Here is an 18,290-nt window from a genome sequence, read left to right as displayed (position 1 = left end):
TCCTAGCCATTCAGCCATTTGGGGAGCCAAACAGCAGGTGGAAGATCCTTGTCTCTCCTCTCTCTCTGTAACTCTTTCAAACAAATAAACAAATCTTCCCAAAGAACTATAAAAAAAAACATGGCACGGCCAGCACTGTAGCATAGTAGGCTAAGCCTCTGCCTGTGGCACCAGCACCCCATATGGGCACTGGCTCAAATTCTGGGTGCTCCTCTTCTGATCCAACTCGCCGCTTATGGCCTGGGAAAGCAGCAGAAGACAGCCCAAGAGTTTGTGTCCCTGCACCCACGTGGGAGACACAGAAGAAGATCCTGGCTCTTGAATTTGGATCGGCCCAACTCCAGCCTTCATGGCCATTTGTGAAGCAAATGGGTGCAAGATCTTTCTGTCTTTCCCTCTCTGTCTGTAACTCTGCCTCTCAAATCTAAAATAAATAAATAAATAGATAAATAGATAGATAGATAAAAATAAAGGCAGGACCAGCGCTGTGGCATAGCAGTTAAGCAGTGCCGGCATCCCATATGGGCGCCGGTTCAAGATCCGGATGCTCCACTTCCAATCCAGTTCTCTGCTATGGCCTGGGAAAGTAGAAGATAGCCCAAATCCTTGGGCCCCTGCACCCATGTGGGAGACCCGGAAGAAGCTCCTGGATCCTGGCTTCAGATTGGTGTACCCATTGCAGCCATCTGGGAAGTAAACCAGCAGATGGAAGACACCTCCCTCCACCCTCCCTCCCTTTCTCTCTCTCTCTCTCTCTGCCTCTCCTTCTCTGTGTAACTCTGACTTTCAAATACATAAATAAATCCTTAAAAAAAAAAAAAAAAAGGCAAAAGAGGGTAAACTTTTCAAAAAAGTGTACTTCATTTCAGCTCTTTGCTACCTTGAAGTACCCTAACACCAGGACTGAACTTACCTACCTTAACTCCTGTTACTCTCAGAATGATTTAAAAAAAAAAAAAAAAAAAAACAAAAAAACAAAAAAACAAAACCTCATGACACTTTTAAATCCAAAAGCAGACACATGAATTCAAAGCAATGACTAAATGATTGTCTTTAATCACTCTAGTACTGCAAACACATTCTTCTTAGTTCTCTTAATGGGATGTTGATGGAGAAGGGCCAGTGCTACCTTTGAACAACTTTGGCAATGAAGTCATCTGTGCAGATGAGTGCATCTGACAGCCCCTTGTAGAGTTTACAGCTCACATGTGTTGAGTCCTGCACATCCATCACAACTGAAAGACAAAATATACAGGAAATATCTGGGATAGACTCAGTTTCTGACTTTCAGAAAAAAGATACAGGGAGCAAATTGTTCCCATGGGATAGTCAGCCATCCACATAACTCACCACACACCAGGGAGTCGTTCACAGGGTGCTGAAAAGATACGCTGAAACGAGACTCTGAGAGGGGACATACTTCAAACTGGAGGAGCCCAGGAGAATCTAAAAGACAATGAAAAAGATCACAAAACAGTCAACCAAATGGGAGACTGAGACAAATAAGTATTCTTACATATACAGAGTAAAATTTTCTAGTCCTCCATAGAAACTAAATTTCATACTTTTTCACACAAAAATACCAATTTATCTTCTACAGATAGAAGGAATAAAATTAAAAGGAATCTGCCAGTTTATTATAAATTTCTCCAAAACAAGAATTAAAAAAAGAAACTTCAACTTTCTACACGAAGATATTTAGTTCCTATAATGTAAGAGATTTTGGCAGATGTAAACACACTACTTTGAAAGTAAATTCTGGTGCCAGCCCTGTGGTGTAGCAGGTAAAGCTGCTGCCTGTGATGCCAGCATCCAATATGGGCACAGATGGCGATCTGGTTGCTCCAGTTCCAATCCAGCTTCCTGCTAATGCTCCTGGGAAAGCAGTAGAAGATGGACCAAGTACTTGGGCCCCTGCACATAGGAGACCCGGATGAAATTCCTGGCTCCTGGCTTCAGCCTGGCCCAAGCCCAATCAGTGTGGCCATTTGAGGAGTGAACAGGCAGATGGAAGATCTCTGTCTCTCCCTCTCTCTGTAACTCTTTCAAATAAATAAATAAATATTTTTAAAAAAAGTGAATTCTGGAAATAAAAATGGCCACAAGGAGTTTTGTTATTCTGTTTGATAAGCAGACATCCAGAACCACTGACTTCACCCCTGCTTTCTATCATTTTTGCAGCTTTTATCTGTGTAGCCTGTAATTCAATGAGCAGAAATAGAGGCTATATTCTAAAATGATGAAGTATGTTTAGGCAAATACATCTATCTAACTAACCATCATCACAGGTGCTTAGGCCAGTCATTCTGGCAGCCAAGACACAGGATCACACAGTTTCATGGAGGAAAAGCATGTATCTCTGTAGGATTAGCTCCAAAACTATCTTAGGAAAACTCATTTTGAGATGCCCTGAAGTTATGTGACAATTCTCCAAGGATTCAAACAGGCAAAATAGAAGGGTCACAAATTTGCTTGTCTATGCTTTATGTCATTAATCCAACTCTTGAAAATTTCATTTTATTTTATTTTTTATTTTTTTGACAGGCAGAGTGGACAGTGAGAGAGAGACACAGAGAGAAAGGTCTTCCTTTTCCATTGGTTCACCCCCCAAATGGCCGCTGCGGCCAGCACACCAGGCTGATCAGAAGCCAGAGCCAGGTGCTTCCTCCTGGTCTCCCATGCGGGTGTAGGGCTCAAGCACTTGGCCCACCCTCCACTGCCTTGCCAGGCCAGAGCAGAGAGCTGGACTGGAAGAGCAGCAACCAGGACAGAATCTGGCGCCCCCAACCGGGACTAGAACCAAGTGTGCCAGCGCCGCAGGCAGAGGATTAGCCTAGTGAGCCACAACGCCGGCCCGAAAACTTCATTTTTAAAGACATTCTCATTCCCATGAAAGCTATTTCCTAATTTATCTTCCCAGATTCTTCTTCTTTATCATTCCCACTGATATATATCTATTGCTGGTGTGCTTTATGACTCAGGTAGAAAATTAACTTTGGTTAACTAGAACAGCCAAAATTTACATCAAGGCCTCTAATAGCAAACTGTATTTGAAAAACATCAGCATTCCAAAATCCTGAGAGAGAAAAGGGCACACATTCCAGCTTAGAAAAATTTTATGATTAAGTTCTCCAAAGAATGGAAAAGGAAAATATAATAAGGACTAGAGCTCTGTCTCTCTCTCTCTCTCACTGTCCACTCTGCCTGTCAAAAATAAATAAAAAAATAAACAAATAAAAAATAAAAGGCCAGCGCCGCGGCTCACTAGGCTAATTCTCCACCTAGTGGCGCCGGCACACCGGGTTCTAGTCCCGGTCGGGGCGCCGGATTTGGTCCTGGTTGCCCCTCTTCCAGGCCAGCTCTCTGCTGTGGCCAGGGAGTGCAGTGGAGGATGGCCCAAGTCCTTGAGCCATGCACCCGCATGAGAGACCAGGAAAAGCACCTGGCTCCTGACTTCAGATCAGTGTGATGCGCCGGCTGCAGCGGTCATTGGAGGGTGAACCAACGGCAAAGGAAGACCTTTCTCTCTGTCTCTCTCTCTCACTGTCCACTCTGCCTGTCAAAAAAAAAAAAAACAAACAAACAAACAAAAAAACAAAAACAAAAACAAAAAACCATAAGGACTAAAGCTAAAAATCAGTGTCATAACCCAAAATTTACATATCAAGAAATTGTCTCACTATAGCACTCTGATGTCTTCCTTCTACAAGGTATATGAGAAAGAGTAAAGAGTAAGAGTAAAATACACTGCAAAAAAAGAGGCCTCCATACACCACGATTCCCAATAGCTAGTATATGGATGCACCTCAAACATCTATCAACTAAAGACTGGATAAACAAATTATGGAGGCGCTGGTGCTGTGGCGTAGTGGGTAAAAGTCCCTGCCTGCAGTGCCAGCATCCCCCATGAGCGCTGGTTCTAGTCCTGGCTGCTCCACTTCCGATCCAGCTCTCTGCTATGGCTTGGGAAAGCAGTGAGAGATGGCCCAATGCTTGGATCCCAGAACCCATGCGGGAGACCAGAGAGACGCTCCTGGCTCCTGGGTTTGGATCAGCCCAGCTCCAGCCATTGCAGCCATTTGGGGAGTGAACTGGCAGATGGAAGACTTCTCTCTCTCCGTACCTCTGCCTCTCTATAACTCTTCCAAGTAAATAAAACTTAAAAAAAAAATATGGGCTATGTACACATGGAATACTATACAATGGTTTAAAAAAAAAATGAAATACTGTCATTCATAACAAAATGGATGGAACTGGAAAACCGTATGTTCTCCTTGATCTGTAATAACTAACAAAGCACCTAGAAGATCCCACCTTACATTCCATCTGACCCACAAGGTCTCTGAACACTATGCGTCAAATATTTTAAGACTGCCCATACAGAGACCTGCACAAGCATTTTCTTTTCTGAAGAGAACTGTAAGTGCTGTAGATCCATTTAATATGAAAAGGAAGTCATTCAGTTGTACATACAAGAGATTTTATAGATGATCCTGAAAATTCAGAATTACTGAGAAGGCAACAAACAGGTAAAAAGAAAATGTGTTCATAAACCAGGAAACTGATTATCATGATTGACCTTAAAATACAGAGGGCCAGTGCCGTGGCTCAGTGGGTTAAAGCCCATCCCAAATGGACACCGGTTCAAGTTCCAGCTGCTCCATTTCCAAGCCACCTCTCTGCTATGGCCGGGAAAGCAGCAGAGGATGGCCCAAGTGCTTGTGATCCTGCACTCACGTGCAGAACACAGAAGCTCCTGGCTCCTGGCTTTGGATCATCCCAGCTCTGGCCATTGCAGCCATTTGGAGAGTGAACCGGTGGATGGAAGACTTTTCTCTCTGTCTCTACCTTTCTCTGTAACTCTGCCTTTCAAATAAATAAAATAAATCTTAAAAAGAGAGAGACAAACCGTGTTGGGACTGAGTTCAGATTTACAAAAACAAACAAAAAAACACATAGAATATGCCAGAATAAGGAGGAAAAAAAAAGAGGCTCCCAAATGCCAATCTACACAATGATTTCATCAGAATAATTTGTGGTTACATTGCCTTCGCTAATCTTTCCACTAGAGTCTTAATTCAGTTCGTCTTGGGGTGAAACTCATGCACCTGGAGTTTTAAAAACTCCATAGGTGATTTTCATGGGCCACCAAATTCAAAACCCACTCGAGGGGCTGGTACTATGGCACAGTATATTCAGCAGCAGCTTGAGATACCAACATCTCATTTCAGAGTCTGGGTTCAATTCCTGGCTACTCCACTTTTGATCCATCTGCCTGCTAATTCAACTAAAAAAGCAGTGGAAAATGGTCCAAGTGCTTTGCCTTCTACTATCCAAGTGGAAGACCTGGATGAAGTTCTATACTCTTGGTTTGGGTGTGGCCTAGCCGTGGCTGTTAGGGCAATTTGGTGAGCAAACCAGCAAACAGAAGATACCTTTCTGTCTCTGTTACTCTGCCTCTCAAATAATAAAAATCTCAAAAAAAGGGCCGGCGCCATGGCTCACTAGGCTAATCCTCCACCTTGCAGTGCCGGCACACCGGGTTCTAGTCCCGGTCGGGGTGCCGGATTCTGTCCCGGTTGCCCCTCTTCCAGGCCAGCTCTCTGCTGTGGCCAGGGAGTGCAGTGGAGGATGGCCCAAGTCCTTGGGCCCTGCACCCCATGGGAGACCAGGATAAGTACCTGGCTCCTGCCATCGGATCAGCGCGGTGTGCCGGCCGCGGCGGCCATTGCAGGGTGAACCAACGGCAAAAGGAAGACCTTTCTCTCTGTCTCTCTCTCTCACTGTCCACTCTGCCTGTCAAAAAAAAAAAAAAAAAAAAACTCAAAAAAAAAATTTTGAAAAACCACTGGAGTAGTCAGTTTCCATCTTTCACTAAATATATCAAAAGGAAAGGCAGTACCTTCTTTCAGAATAGTTCTTTTGACACAGCTTCCAATTAGGGTATTATAGGCAACTTGGTGTCTGATGATATTGAGGATAAGAGGAACTCGACCAGGATGCTGAAAGGTGATTTTGCTAACAAGAGTTCCCTGCAGACTTCGACCATCGGGAAGAGGGGCATCCTTGTTGAGGAAATAGCAGTGCTGCTGACCTGGAAGAGCCTGAGCAAAAAGAACATCAGTGAGTACTATTTACTTTCCCTTTGTGCTCCAACCACAAGCTGTCCCGGAAGAAACCTGCTCCTCAAAAAAAGTACAGCAAAATCTGGGGGAGCAATAAAACCCCACAGTAAATTCTTCAAGTAGTTAGTATTATAAATGCTAACCAATTACTCGTTATTCTGGAAAGATCCCTATTTAGTAAAAGCTCTATGCTACTAGGTTCATTAGCTAACGTGGCAGCAAGCATTTGGTATAGCAGTAAAGATGGTGCATGGGTGCCTGCATCCCGTATCAAAGTGTCGTGTTTGAGTCCCAGCTCCACTGCAGACTCCAGCTCTGCTAATGGCACCTTAGGCAGCAGCAGTAATGGGTCAAGTGGTTGAGTCCTTGCCACCAATGCAGGACACCCAGACTGAATTCTGGGTTCCTGGCTTCTTTCCAACTATGGCAGAGAGCTGGGGAATGAACTAGCAGATGGGAAATATGTGTCTGTCTCTCTGCCTTCTCTATGAATGAAAATATAAAAAAATTACATCAGAAATCTTTACTAAAAACATTTCTAAATGGTTAGTACAAAATCTGTATTTTTTAATAAAACACTCCATATAATGCAGAATTGCGAAACTATTATTTTTAAAAATTCTAATTCAAGCCCAAACATGATTTTAGAAACTTTCATAATTTATACATTTTCTTCTCTTTATGTAGTTGAAGGAGGTTTCCACAGAATACATTCATGGCACTTCAAAGAATTCAATAGTATGAACACTTAATACATACTTCTAAGCTTACTCAATTTCAGAATGCCATTAAGAGAATTTCATATGAAATTTCAACAAATAATTGAACATTGTTGCTTCCTGACTTGAAAACTCATGCCTTTTTTCCTCAATAGGTTTCAGAGATTTCTGTAATTTCTTGCGTAAGTGAGGAAACACAATATGATCCAACAGTCCAAAAGGAAGTTATCTGACCTCGATAATGTTATGAAGAAAATTTCTCATCTTGGGTCTAAATAAAACCTATTACATTCTAGCTTTAGTGGGCATTACTTACAGCATAAAATCGCATGTTGTGACTCAAAGGTACTGGATCAGGGTCCTTTGACAGCTCAAATTGAGTGATCAGCTCATACAGGGGTGCATAGGTTGGCTGAGTTTCAAACAATGGAATTCCTGGAAAAACAAGAACCAATATAATAATCTCATTAAGATACAAATGTTGACCGCTCAGTATTCTCTTCATGATTTTTACATTCTTTGGCCCATTTATTCAAGAAGTACTTAATAAGTGTTACCAGTAATTTTTGAGGCCTATAAAACTTTTTTTTTTAAAGATTTATTTTATTTATTTGAAAGAGTTACAGGGAGAGGTAGAGACAGAGAGGTCTTCCATTCACTGGTTCACTCCCTAGATGGCCACAATGGCCAGAGCTGTGCCAATCCGGAGCTAGGCGCCAGGAGCTTCTTCTGGGTCTCCCACGTGGGTGCAGGGGCCCAAGGACTTGGGTCATCTTCTACTGCTATCCCAGGCCATAGCAGAGAGCTGGATCAGAAGAGCAGCAGCCAGGACTAGAACTGGCACCCATATGGGATGCCGGCACTTTAGGCCAGGGCTTTAACCCACTGCCACAGCACTGGCCCTAAGGCCTATAAAACTTAAAGAGGGGTTGGTGCTGTGGCATAGTAAGCCAAGATCTACCTGCGGCACCAGCATCCCATATGGGGTGCCGGTTGGAGTCCTAGCTGCTCCTCTTCTAATCCAGCTCTCTGCTTGTGGCCTGGGAGAGCAGTGGAGGTTGGCCCAAGTTCTTGGGTCCCTTCACCTGTGTGGGAGACCCGGAAGAAGCTCCTGGCTCCGGATCACCTCAGCTCTGGCCGAGGCGACCACTTGAGAACTGAACCAGCAGATGGAAGACCTTTCTTTGTCTTTCCCTCTCTGTGTCTGTAACTCTGCCTCTCAAATAAACAAAAAATCTTTAAAGATGCCTAAGATAATCTACAATTAAGGTTTCCTTTTCACACTTACAAGTGAACAGAGGCAGGCATTCAACTTAGGGATTAGGACGCCTGAGTCCCAGACTAGAGTACCTGGGCTCTCTCTCCTGCCTCCAGTTTCCTGCTAATGCAGATCCTGGGAGGCAATGCTGACAGCTCAAGGAATTGGGTTTCTGTAACCCTTGGGTGGGAGACCTGAATCCAGCTCCCACCAAGTCCCAGCCTAGACACTAGCTACTGCTGGCATTTGGGAATTCAACCAGCAAGCAGGTGGAAGCCCTCTCTGTCCCTCTCTTTCTCTACCTCTAGAATAAATAAAAATAAAAATATAATGAGTTATAGCTCCTAATGCTCAAAGCTCACCTGTGCAGTTTTGTAGTTTCTGAACAAATGCTCTAGATACTGGGATTGGCTGAGGGAATTTCAAGAAGAAACAGGCAGGAAGATCAACACTGTTGGCACTGGTGACTGAAGAGAAGGAAGGGGTCCTTCAAAACAAAGAGCAAGGGAAGAGTTGGATTTTGACTTGATATAAAAATGAAAAAGCCAAATACCTGTTCTCAAACATGTATGTATCTCACACATACTTACAAAGTCTATCAAAAGTCTGCCATTCTTTGAAGTGCCCTCCCACAATTCCAAAACATACTATTTAATGCTGAAGTATTTAATCAAAGATTTATCCTGAAGCGTATTTCCCAGTTATTACTCCAAAACAACTCCAAATCAACATAAAATGGAGAAATCATTCAACCACAGGAATTAGCCCAGTTCTCTTCTTTCTCAGCAGAGAATGTGTTCTCCGAGCAGGCTTCAGCACAGAAACATTCAAATACATAGTGAGCAAAGAGAAATAAATGGATAGAACAAAAAGCTAAACTCTAGAAATTCAAGTAGGGGAAAGCCAAATGAAGTATTTCTTTCATACTGGCCTTAAAAGTTAAAAACGTGGACTTTGCTACCATAACTGGACTTATGTTTAACTTACCATTTATTATCAACTGGATGTGACCCCATAATTAATGGTGCAATTGGGAGTTTGTACATAGCAGATGTTCCTTCTATTGTCACTGATGCATTCATGCCCAAAGACCGAGGAACTAGGAAAAGAAAAAGTGTATTCTTTACCACAATGTGGGAATCACAACATATTAATAAATAGGATGGGGAGCCGGCACTGTGGCGCAGTGGGTTAATCCTCTGCCTGCGGTGCCGGCATCCCATATGGGCGTCAGTTCTAGTCCCAGCTGCTCTTCTTCCAATCCAGCTCTCTGCTATGGCCTGGGAAAGCAGTGGAAGATGGCCCAAGTCTTTGGGCCCCTGGCACCCACGTGGGAGACCAGGAAGAGGCTCCTGGCTTCAGATCGGTGCAGTTCTGGCTGTTGTGGCCATCTGGGGGATGAACCAACAGAAGGAAGACCTTTCTCTTCATCTCGCCCTCTCACTGTCTGTAACTTTACCTCTCAAATAAATACATAAAAATCTTAAAAAAAAAAAAAATGGATAGGAACAAGGGTTGTGGCACAGCAGGTTATGTCACTGCCTGCAATGCTGGCATCCCCTATTGGCACTGGTTCAACTCCTGGATATTCCACTTTCCAATTCCCACCAATGCACATTGGAAAGCAGAGAAAGATGGTCCAACTGCTTCAGTCTTTGCCCACACATGGGAGACCCAATAAACAGCTCGTGGCTTTGGTCTTGCACAGGTCAACCATTGCAGTCATCTGGGGAGTGAACCAGTAGATGGAAGATTCTCTCTCTCTCTCTCACTGCCTTTTTTTTTTTTTTTTAATTTTTTTATTTTTTGGACAGGTAGAGTGCACAGTGAGAGACAGAGAGAAAGGTCTTCCTTTTGTCGTTGGTTCACCCTCCAATGGCCGCCGCGGCTGGCGCGCTGCGGCTGGCGCACCGCGCTGATCCGATGGCAGGAACCAGGTACTTATCCTGGTCTCCCATGGGGTGCAGGGCCCAAGGACTTGGGCCATCCTCCACTGCACTCCCTGGCCACAGCAGAGAGCTGGCCTGGAAGAGGGGCAACCGGGACAGAATCCGGTGCCCCGACCGGGACTAGAACCCGGTGTGCCGGCGCCGCAAGGCGGAGGATTAGCCTAGTGAGCCGCGGCGCCGGCTGTCTCTCACTGCCTTTCAAATACATCTTTCAAAAAAACAAAAATGTCTTCATAACACAGAAATGCTTGAAGATACCCTTTTTTTAAAAGATTTTATTTATTTATTTGACAGGTAGAGTTACAGACAGTGAAAGAAAGAGACAGAGAAAGGTCTTCCTCCCATTGGTTCACTCCTCAAATGGCCTCAAGCCGGAGCTGTGCCTATCCAAAGCCAGGAGCCAGGTGCTTCTTCCTGGTCTCCCATGTGGGTACAGGGGCCCAAGCAACCGGGCCATCTTCCACTGCTCTCCGAAGCCACAGCAGAGAGCTGGACCGGAAGAGGAGCAACCAGGACTAGAACCGGCACCCATATGGGATGCCAGCACCGCAGGCGGGAGGATTAACCTAGTGCACCATGGCACTGGCCCCAATACCTTTCTTTAATAAAAAATGATTTGTTCATTATTTGAAAGGCACAGTTACAGAGAAGCAGAGGCAGAGGCAGAGAGAGAGAGAGAGATCTTTCATCCATTGGTTCACTCCCCAAATGGCCACAACGGTCGGAGCTGTGCTGATCTGAAGCCAGGAGCCAGGAGCTTCTTCCAGGTCTCCCACGCAGGTGCAGGGGACCAAGCACCTGGGCCATCTTCCACTGCTTTCCCAGGCCATAGCAGAGAGCTGGATCAGAAGTGGAGCAGCCAGGACTTGAATCAGCGTCCATATGAGAATGCCAGCACTGCAGCGTCAGCCTCACCTGCTATGCTGGAGCGCCGGCCCCTATCTATTCATTTGTTACAAAGTTCTTATTAAGCTACTGTGATGAACATGTATATGTTCTGTTGTTTTTCTTTTTTTTAAGATGTATTTAGGGGCCGGCGCTGTGGCATAGCAGGTAAAGCCACTGCTGCAGTGCTGGCATCTCATATGGGCACCAGTTCAAGTCCTGGCTGCTCCACTTCTGATCCAGCTCTCTGCTATGGCCTGGGAAAGCAGTAGAAGATGGCCCAAGTCCTTCGTGAAGAAGCTCCTGGCTTGGTGACCATATAGCCCAATCACCAGTCTCAGCTCTACCCCCATTCTAATGGGATTCACTGTGCCTACCTCCCTGAGCACTCCCTGTCAAAGTTTTAAGAGGACTTGTTCCTGAAAACGTGGTTTCTATCTCCTGTTCTCTCGGTCTCTTGGGAAAAAAAAAAAAAAAAAAAGAGGAGGAGAAGAAGAAGGAGGAGAGGAGGAGGAGGAGAAGAGGAGGAGGGGAGAAGGAGGGGAGGAGGATAGCAGGAGGGGAGGGGGAGGGGAGGGGGGAGGAGAAGTGGGGAGGAGGAGGGGAGGAGAAGAAGAGGAGGGGAGAAGGAGGAGGGGAGGGGGGAGGAGGGGAGAAGGAGGGGGGAGGAGGAGGAGGTGAGGGGGGAGCAGGAGGAGGAGGTGAGGGGGGAGCAGGAGGAGGAGGAGGGGGGAGCAGGAGGAGGAGGGGAGGAGAAGAGGAGAGGAAGAAGGGAAGAGGAGGAGGAGAGGAGGAGGGGAGGAGGAGGAGGGGAAGAGGAGAGGAGGAAGGGAAGAGGAGGAGGGGAGGAGGAGGGGGGGAGGAGAGGAGGAGGGGGGAGGAGGGGAAGAGGAGAGGAGGAAAGGAAGAGGAGGAGGGGAGGAGGAGGGGGGGAGGAGAGGAGGGGGGAGGAGGGGAGGAGGAGGAGGGGAAGAGGACAGGAGGAAGGGAAGAGGAGGATGGGAGGATGGGAGGAGGGGGGAGGAGAGAAGGAGGGGGGGAGGAGAGAAGGAGGAGGGGAGGAGGGGAGGGGGAGGAGAGGAGAAGAGGGGAGGGGGAGGAGGAGAAGCAGCAGCAGCAGCAGCAGCAGAAGAAGAAAAGTCCAGTAGCCAGGACAAGTACTGGCACTTATATGGGATGCCAGCATCACAGGCCGTGTGGCTTAACCTGCTGCACAACAGGTTGGAATGCCATCCCCTGTATATGTGTTTTCATACAGATATGTATATTTGCATTTGTTATGGATGTAAATATGTGTGTGTTATATCAAGTGCAAATAGTAAGGACAGTAAACTCATTAAGGGGTAGCAAAACAGAAATTACAGGTACACTGGACATTCAGACTTTTTAAATATTTTTAAAACACTGAAGGAATGCCAGCACTGTGGCACAGCTGGTTAAATTTCATCTTGGGATGCTGACGTCCCATATCAGAGTACTGTTTCGAGTCCTAACTATACTGCTTCTAACCCAGCTTTCTGCTAATGTACTTGGAGAGGCAGCAGAACAAGTACTCGAGCCCCTGCTACCCATGTAGACTACCACGAAGGAGTTACTGGCTCCTGGCTTTTGCCTGACCCAGGCCTGAGTGTTGTAGCATTTGGGGACTGAACTGGTGGATGGAAAAACGATCAATCTCTATTTTTTTGTTTATATATTTAATTTATACAAGCTTCATATATTTCCTTTATATCATTTAGGAACAAAGTGGACTTCCCCCCCACCCTCCCTCCCTCCAACCCACACTCTAACCCTTCCTCCTCCCCCTCCCTCTCAGATTCTCACTCTTAATTTTTACAATGATCTTTTTTCAATACACTTAATGATTGTTTAGTTAATCCTACCCTAAGTAAAGGAGTTCAACAAATAGCATGAAGAGAAAACAAAACACTGTTCCTATGAAAGAGACATGGCTAAAAACAATCACTGATTCTCAAAATGTCTATTTCACTCCAATACATGATATTTCAGGTACTCTATTAGTTACCTCAAATCAGGAAAAACAAAAGGTATCTACCTTTTTGGGATCTCTGTCTTTCAAATAAATATTAAAAACGAACAATGATGGGCCGGCGCCGTGGCTCAATAGGCTAATCCTCCACCTTGCGGCGCCGGCACACCGGGTTCTAGTCCCGGTCGGGGCGCCGGATTCTGTCCCGGTTGCCCCTCTTCCAGGCCAGCCCTCTGCTGTGGCCAGGGAGTGCAGTGGAGGATGGCCCAGGTGCTTGGGCCCTGCACCCCATGGGAGACCAGGAAAAGCACCTGGATCCTGGCTCCTGCCAACGGATCAGCGCGGTGCGCCAGCTGCAGCAGCGGCCATTGGAGGGTGAACCAACGGCAAAGGAAGACCTGTCTCTCTCTGTCTCTCTCTCTCACTGTCCACTCTGCCTGTCAAAAAAAAAAACAAAAAACAAAAAACAACAACAACAAAAAAAAACGAACAATGAGGAGCTGACACTTGGCCTAGAGGTTAACACAACCACATTCCACAATGAAGTAGCTGCGTTCAAGTCCACATTCCACTCCTGATTCTAGATTCTTACTAATGTAGACCCTGGGAGGCAGCAGTAATGGCTCAAGTAGGTGAGTCCCTGCCACTCACAGGAGGCCTGGATTGAATTTCCATCTCCCAGCTCCAGCAACAGGCTTCTGCAGGAATCTGGGTGGTGAGCTAGCAGACACATGCTCCCTTTCTCACTTTACCTCATTAAAAAAGTAAAAATCTGAAAACAGCATTAATTTCTTTAAAGTCTTACCATTATTCTCATGTAAAATGATAGGAGATGCAGTCTTATCATCCAGCAGGTCAGAGGGAGAGGCATAGTACTTCATGTTCATTAAATGACCTATGAAAAATGAAACTCATCATTGTAGCTTTATAAATAAATTTTAAATAAAGGGAAACTTCACGTTTCTATAGACCTATAAACTAGAAAACAGTTCGACTGATATGAGGAGTCATGCTCCAAAGCAGTTTATAAAATACTACAGAAGATTAAGTATTGATTCTGGGAGCCATAAATTACTTTGCACAACTGAAAAAGAAATGAGTGACTGTTCATACTTGAGAAATCATTACAAAATACACAAATGACTAACAGTGTTCACCCTCTGTTTATATCTTTATAAACCAAGATAAACTTAAAAGTAATAACCCGGGCCTGGCATTCTGGCATAGCGGGTTAAGCCGCCACGTGCAATGCCGGCATCCCATATAGGTGGCAGTTGGAGCCCCAGCTGCTCCACTTCCAATCCAGCTCTCTGCTATGGCCTGGGAAAGCAGCAGAAGATGGCCGAGGTCCTTGGGCCCCTGCATCCAGTTGGGATACCTGGAAGAAGTTCCTGGTTCCATGATTCAGATTGGCTCAGCTCTGGCCATTGTGGCCATTTGGGGAGTGAACCAGCAGATGGAAGCTCTCTCTCTGCCTCTGCTTCTGTAACTCTGCCTTTCAAATAAATAACCGTTTAAAAAAATGACCCTACAACTAAAATTAGACATTTTCTAGATAATCAAAATAGGATCACATACCCCCACTCCTTGGAGTAAGATAGCCAACACTTCCATGAAGAATCTTATCCAAGGGCCCAGCATTAGTGGCTTTCCTGCAAGATAAAACATCTATGTTTGGCTTGCATATTTAAGCCCTGAAGGTCTCAGTGCAAGGTGTGATACTGAATTCAGTTCTTGGAAGTCTTATTAATACTATCATAATGGTAATGGCTTTGTTCTGCAATAAGACATATAGCAAGAGTATTTCATTTTCAAAATAAAGGTATATCCAAGTACCAGTATGTAATATGGTGAGCAAAAATTACAGCTATTATGTATGAGATAGGAGTTCAACACTGACAAATTTTCCAATAAAACTTATGAAATAATAACCAGCAATTTAGCAATGTCATACTCAGAAGATAGAATGCAGTCCTCATCTCAGAAGGAAAGAAGATGACTGTGATATTTGATACACTGGGTGAGTGTTGTGACAGAGTTAAGCTGTCACTTGGGATGCCCGCAATGTCAGAGTGCTGGTTTGAATCCTGGCTGATCTGCTCCTGATTCTAGCTTCCTGCTAATGCATACCCAGGGAGGCAGCAGGTGATGGCTCATGTATGTGAGTCCCTGACACCCCTGTGGGAGACCTGGATGGAGTTCATGGCTCCTGGCTTAAGTCTGGCCCAGCCCCAGTTGTGGCAGAGATTTGGGGAGTGAATCAGTGGATGGAAGATCTCTCTCTGTCACTCTGCCTCTCAAATAAATAAATAAATGTCTTTAAACAAAACAGAAAAAGATGTGTAAAGAGATACATAAATTGTATACAACTACATATAATATAGCAAAATATACAACTATAACATAGATGTATTAATTAGGACCTTAACAAGCCCTGGGTGAAAAACCAAGAGTCACACAGAATTGACTCTTTGGTCATTCTTACCAGTACATAATTGCCATTTTAGATAGATCTTGTTCCAAAGATTGGAGAGCCAAGTACATTTTAGTCTTCAGTTTACTGGAGAGTAGATGAGAATATGAGTTAAAAAATAGACATACATACACACATAAAAATTGATATAGACACCTAGAGGACAAATCTATACTGGAGGCAACAAAAATATTTTTTAAAAGAATCATCTTTAGCAGCTGGTATTGTGGCACAGTAGATTAAACTACCACTTGTGATGCCAGCATCCCATATGAGTGCCAGTTCAAGGCCTGGCTGCTCCACTTTCAATCCAGCGTCCTACTAATGCAACTGGGAAAGCAGTAGAAGATAGCCCAAGTACTTGGGCCCCTACCACCCATGTGGGAGACTCATATGGAGTTCCTAGCTCCTGGCTTCAGCCTGACCCAGCCCTGTTTGTTGTAGCCATTTGGGGTATGAACCAACAGATGGAAGACCTCTCTCTTGCTTTCTGTCTCTCATTCTCTCTGTCACTCTGCTTTTCAAATAAATAAATCTTCAACATCAAAAAAACAATCAACTTTAAAATGTTAAAACAGTAATTTTTATCACTATCAAAGCTTATTTTTATTTGTTTACAAGAACCAAAGAATTTAACAGGATCCCACATAGGTTAAAAATAAAAATGAGGCGCCAGCATTGTAGTATAGTGGTTTAAGGCTCCATAAGCACCAGTTCAAATCTTGGCTGCTCCTCTTCTGATCCACCTCCCTGCTAATGTGCCTGAGTGGAAGATGGACCAAGAGTTTAGGCAGACCCATAGGCTCCTGGCTTTAGCCTGGCCTAGTCCTGGCCATTGCAACCATTTGGTGAGTGATCCAGTGAATGGAAGATCTCTCTCTCTATCTCTCCCTCTCAAGCTGTACCTCTGCTTTTCAAATAGAGAAAATAAAAATCTAAAAAAATAATAATAAAAAGTCAGAAGCTAAGCTATGGATTCTAAGATGAGAAGGAATCAATAATGACATGTGGCACAAGAGCTGGCAAATTTCTAAACACAAAATGGTTTATGAACTGATTCTAATTTTTCCAAAACATAAAAAATAAATAAATAACAAAAATACTTACTTGTCTCCTGGAAGGTTATACAGGTTAACAAGACCCTTAAGGTGTTTAGAAAATTCATCAAAATTTTTTTCCCTATAGGAGTTCAGGAAAGAGGAGGAAAGGGAGAATATACAATTACTACTCAATCTTACAACAAAGCACCAAAAATCATGGCTATACAAAACCATTTTAAATAATTTGCTGTAATCTTCACCCCCCCCCACCACGCAAAAGAAAAAAAAAAGTTTTCCAGAGTCAATCAAAACCAGCAAAAGAAAAGAAAATATTTTCTTTTTCCTCTGCCTCATTCTTCTGGAGAAGATGCTAACAAATAGCATAAAAGTCAAAAGGAATAGACAGTAAAAACATCTGTGATTTATATGTATAAAAATTAGCTCCTAAATAATGAAATCTAATTTAAGTGAATCACTTTCTTTGCCACTTAATACACTGTTGAGATTAGGTTTTGATAGGAAATTAAACTTTGAATTTTAAAAGGAATAAGAAGTAAATAAACTAGACTGTACATCTGCAAGTATGAGACATGTAAATACAGAGGTGAGAAGGAAACAAATAGGGGGGAGACAAAAAAGGGGAGTAGATACTCAGGAGGGAAATCACATAGTCCAAAATGTTCCTAACGTCATATATGTCCCAAGGAAAAAGAAACAGTACAACCATGATCTCTGGTTCTCTATGACCCAACATTCAGGTTTGGATTCTTGGTCCAATAAGCTTTTATGGGTAGCTTTAGATTATAAACAGTTCTCAATGTCTTCACCTTTTCTCAAACTTAAAAAAAATGTATCTGAAAAGCTAAACTGTGACAATGTCAAATGCTTTATCAGACACTGGTGAGCATTAATTCAGCACTTAGAGCCCATACTGCTATGAAGACAGTAAAAAGAAAGAATAAGAGAATAATATGTATGTACATCAAAAGGTTCACGGAAAGTGCATATTATGATATGCATAATACACATGGGATCTCCACCTATATGACCTCAGCAATAGGTTCTCAATGATTCTCAAGGTAGCACATTCCATCCCTTACCATCAAATGAGTAAGCTTTCATCGTTATGCACCAAAATAAAATTACTTATTATTTAATTCCACTTTCTGTGAAGTCTTTGAGGTACATGTAGGTATGCCCTACCTCTATATTACCATCTATACTAAAAACTAAAAAGTATTAGGTAAAGGTTAACAATCTTCCTGAGAATCCCATTTTCAAACAAACTTACAAGTTAACTTTACAACACTATCAGTTCATAGTGAAGCCAGAAATATTGGCTCTGCTTGGAGTATTCTGGTAATACAGCTTTGATAATTTATCGATCTAACAAAAATCATATAAAGCGTATTTTACAGTGCATTAGTTTTTGGAAGCTAGCTCAAATCTGGTGTACTTGTGTATATAAGCACATGACACTGCTGACTGAGAAGGCTATGTATACACATCTCTTCATTGTCAGTACTCTAAGATACCCTTCCCTTCACCATAAGGTATATGAGAACTTAACCATAAAACAAAGCTAACATGGTGACTTTCTTAAATTCCCAGAAGGTCTTAATTCTGGGTTTAAATTTAAGCAGAAAAATTTCTACTCAATTCAAAGGAAAGACAAGTTAGTGGAAAAAAGCTACCAACTGCCAAAAAGAGACACTCATCAAGTCTAGCACTTTTATTATGACAGGATTTATAATATATACTCCTTGAAGATAAAACAATTTTTCTCAAAATATGAATCACAGTTCCTTTTATGATACAGATTCAGTCTTCTCAAGTCTGTTCTGTTCAATT

The 18,290-nt window shown here is 43.5% G+C and overlaps 1 protein-coding gene across 2 annotated transcripts in view; it reads right to left on the bottom strand.

Moving 5' to 3' along the window:
* Positions 1-18,290, bottom strand: part of MED1 (mediator complex subunit 1) — a 40,098-nt gene that overhangs the window by 8,066 nt on the left and 13,742 nt on the right. For both annotated transcript variants that reach the window (XM_008271398.4, XM_070060760.1), the window contains 10 exons: positions 16,507-16,578; positions 15,412-15,486; positions 14,505-14,578; positions 13,732-13,821; positions 9,090-9,201; positions 8,465-8,589; positions 7,161-7,279; positions 5,903-6,104; positions 1,351-1,446; positions 1,130-1,235 (listed from right to left, as the gene is read on the bottom strand). In XM_008271398.4, coding sequence (XP_008269620.2) covers positions 1,130-1,235; positions 1,351-1,446; positions 5,903-6,104; positions 7,161-7,279; positions 8,465-8,589; positions 9,090-9,201; positions 13,732-13,821; positions 14,505-14,578; positions 15,412-15,486; positions 16,507-16,578 — 1,071 coding nt within the window. The remainder of the gene's footprint in view (positions 1-1,129; positions 1,236-1,350; positions 1,447-5,902; positions 6,105-7,160; positions 7,280-8,464; positions 8,590-9,089; positions 9,202-13,731; positions 13,822-14,504; positions 14,579-15,411; positions 15,487-16,506; positions 16,579-18,290) is intronic.

Source organism: Oryctolagus cuniculus, chromosome 17 (assembly GCF_964237555.1).
Source record: "Oryctolagus cuniculus chromosome 17, mOryCun1.1, whole genome shotgun sequence".
Lineage (NCBI taxonomy): Eukaryota > Metazoa > Chordata > Mammalia > Lagomorpha > Leporidae > Oryctolagus > Oryctolagus cuniculus.
The sequence above is the reverse complement of the archived record's forward strand: the minus strand, read 5'-3'. Positions and strand labels throughout refer to the sequence as shown.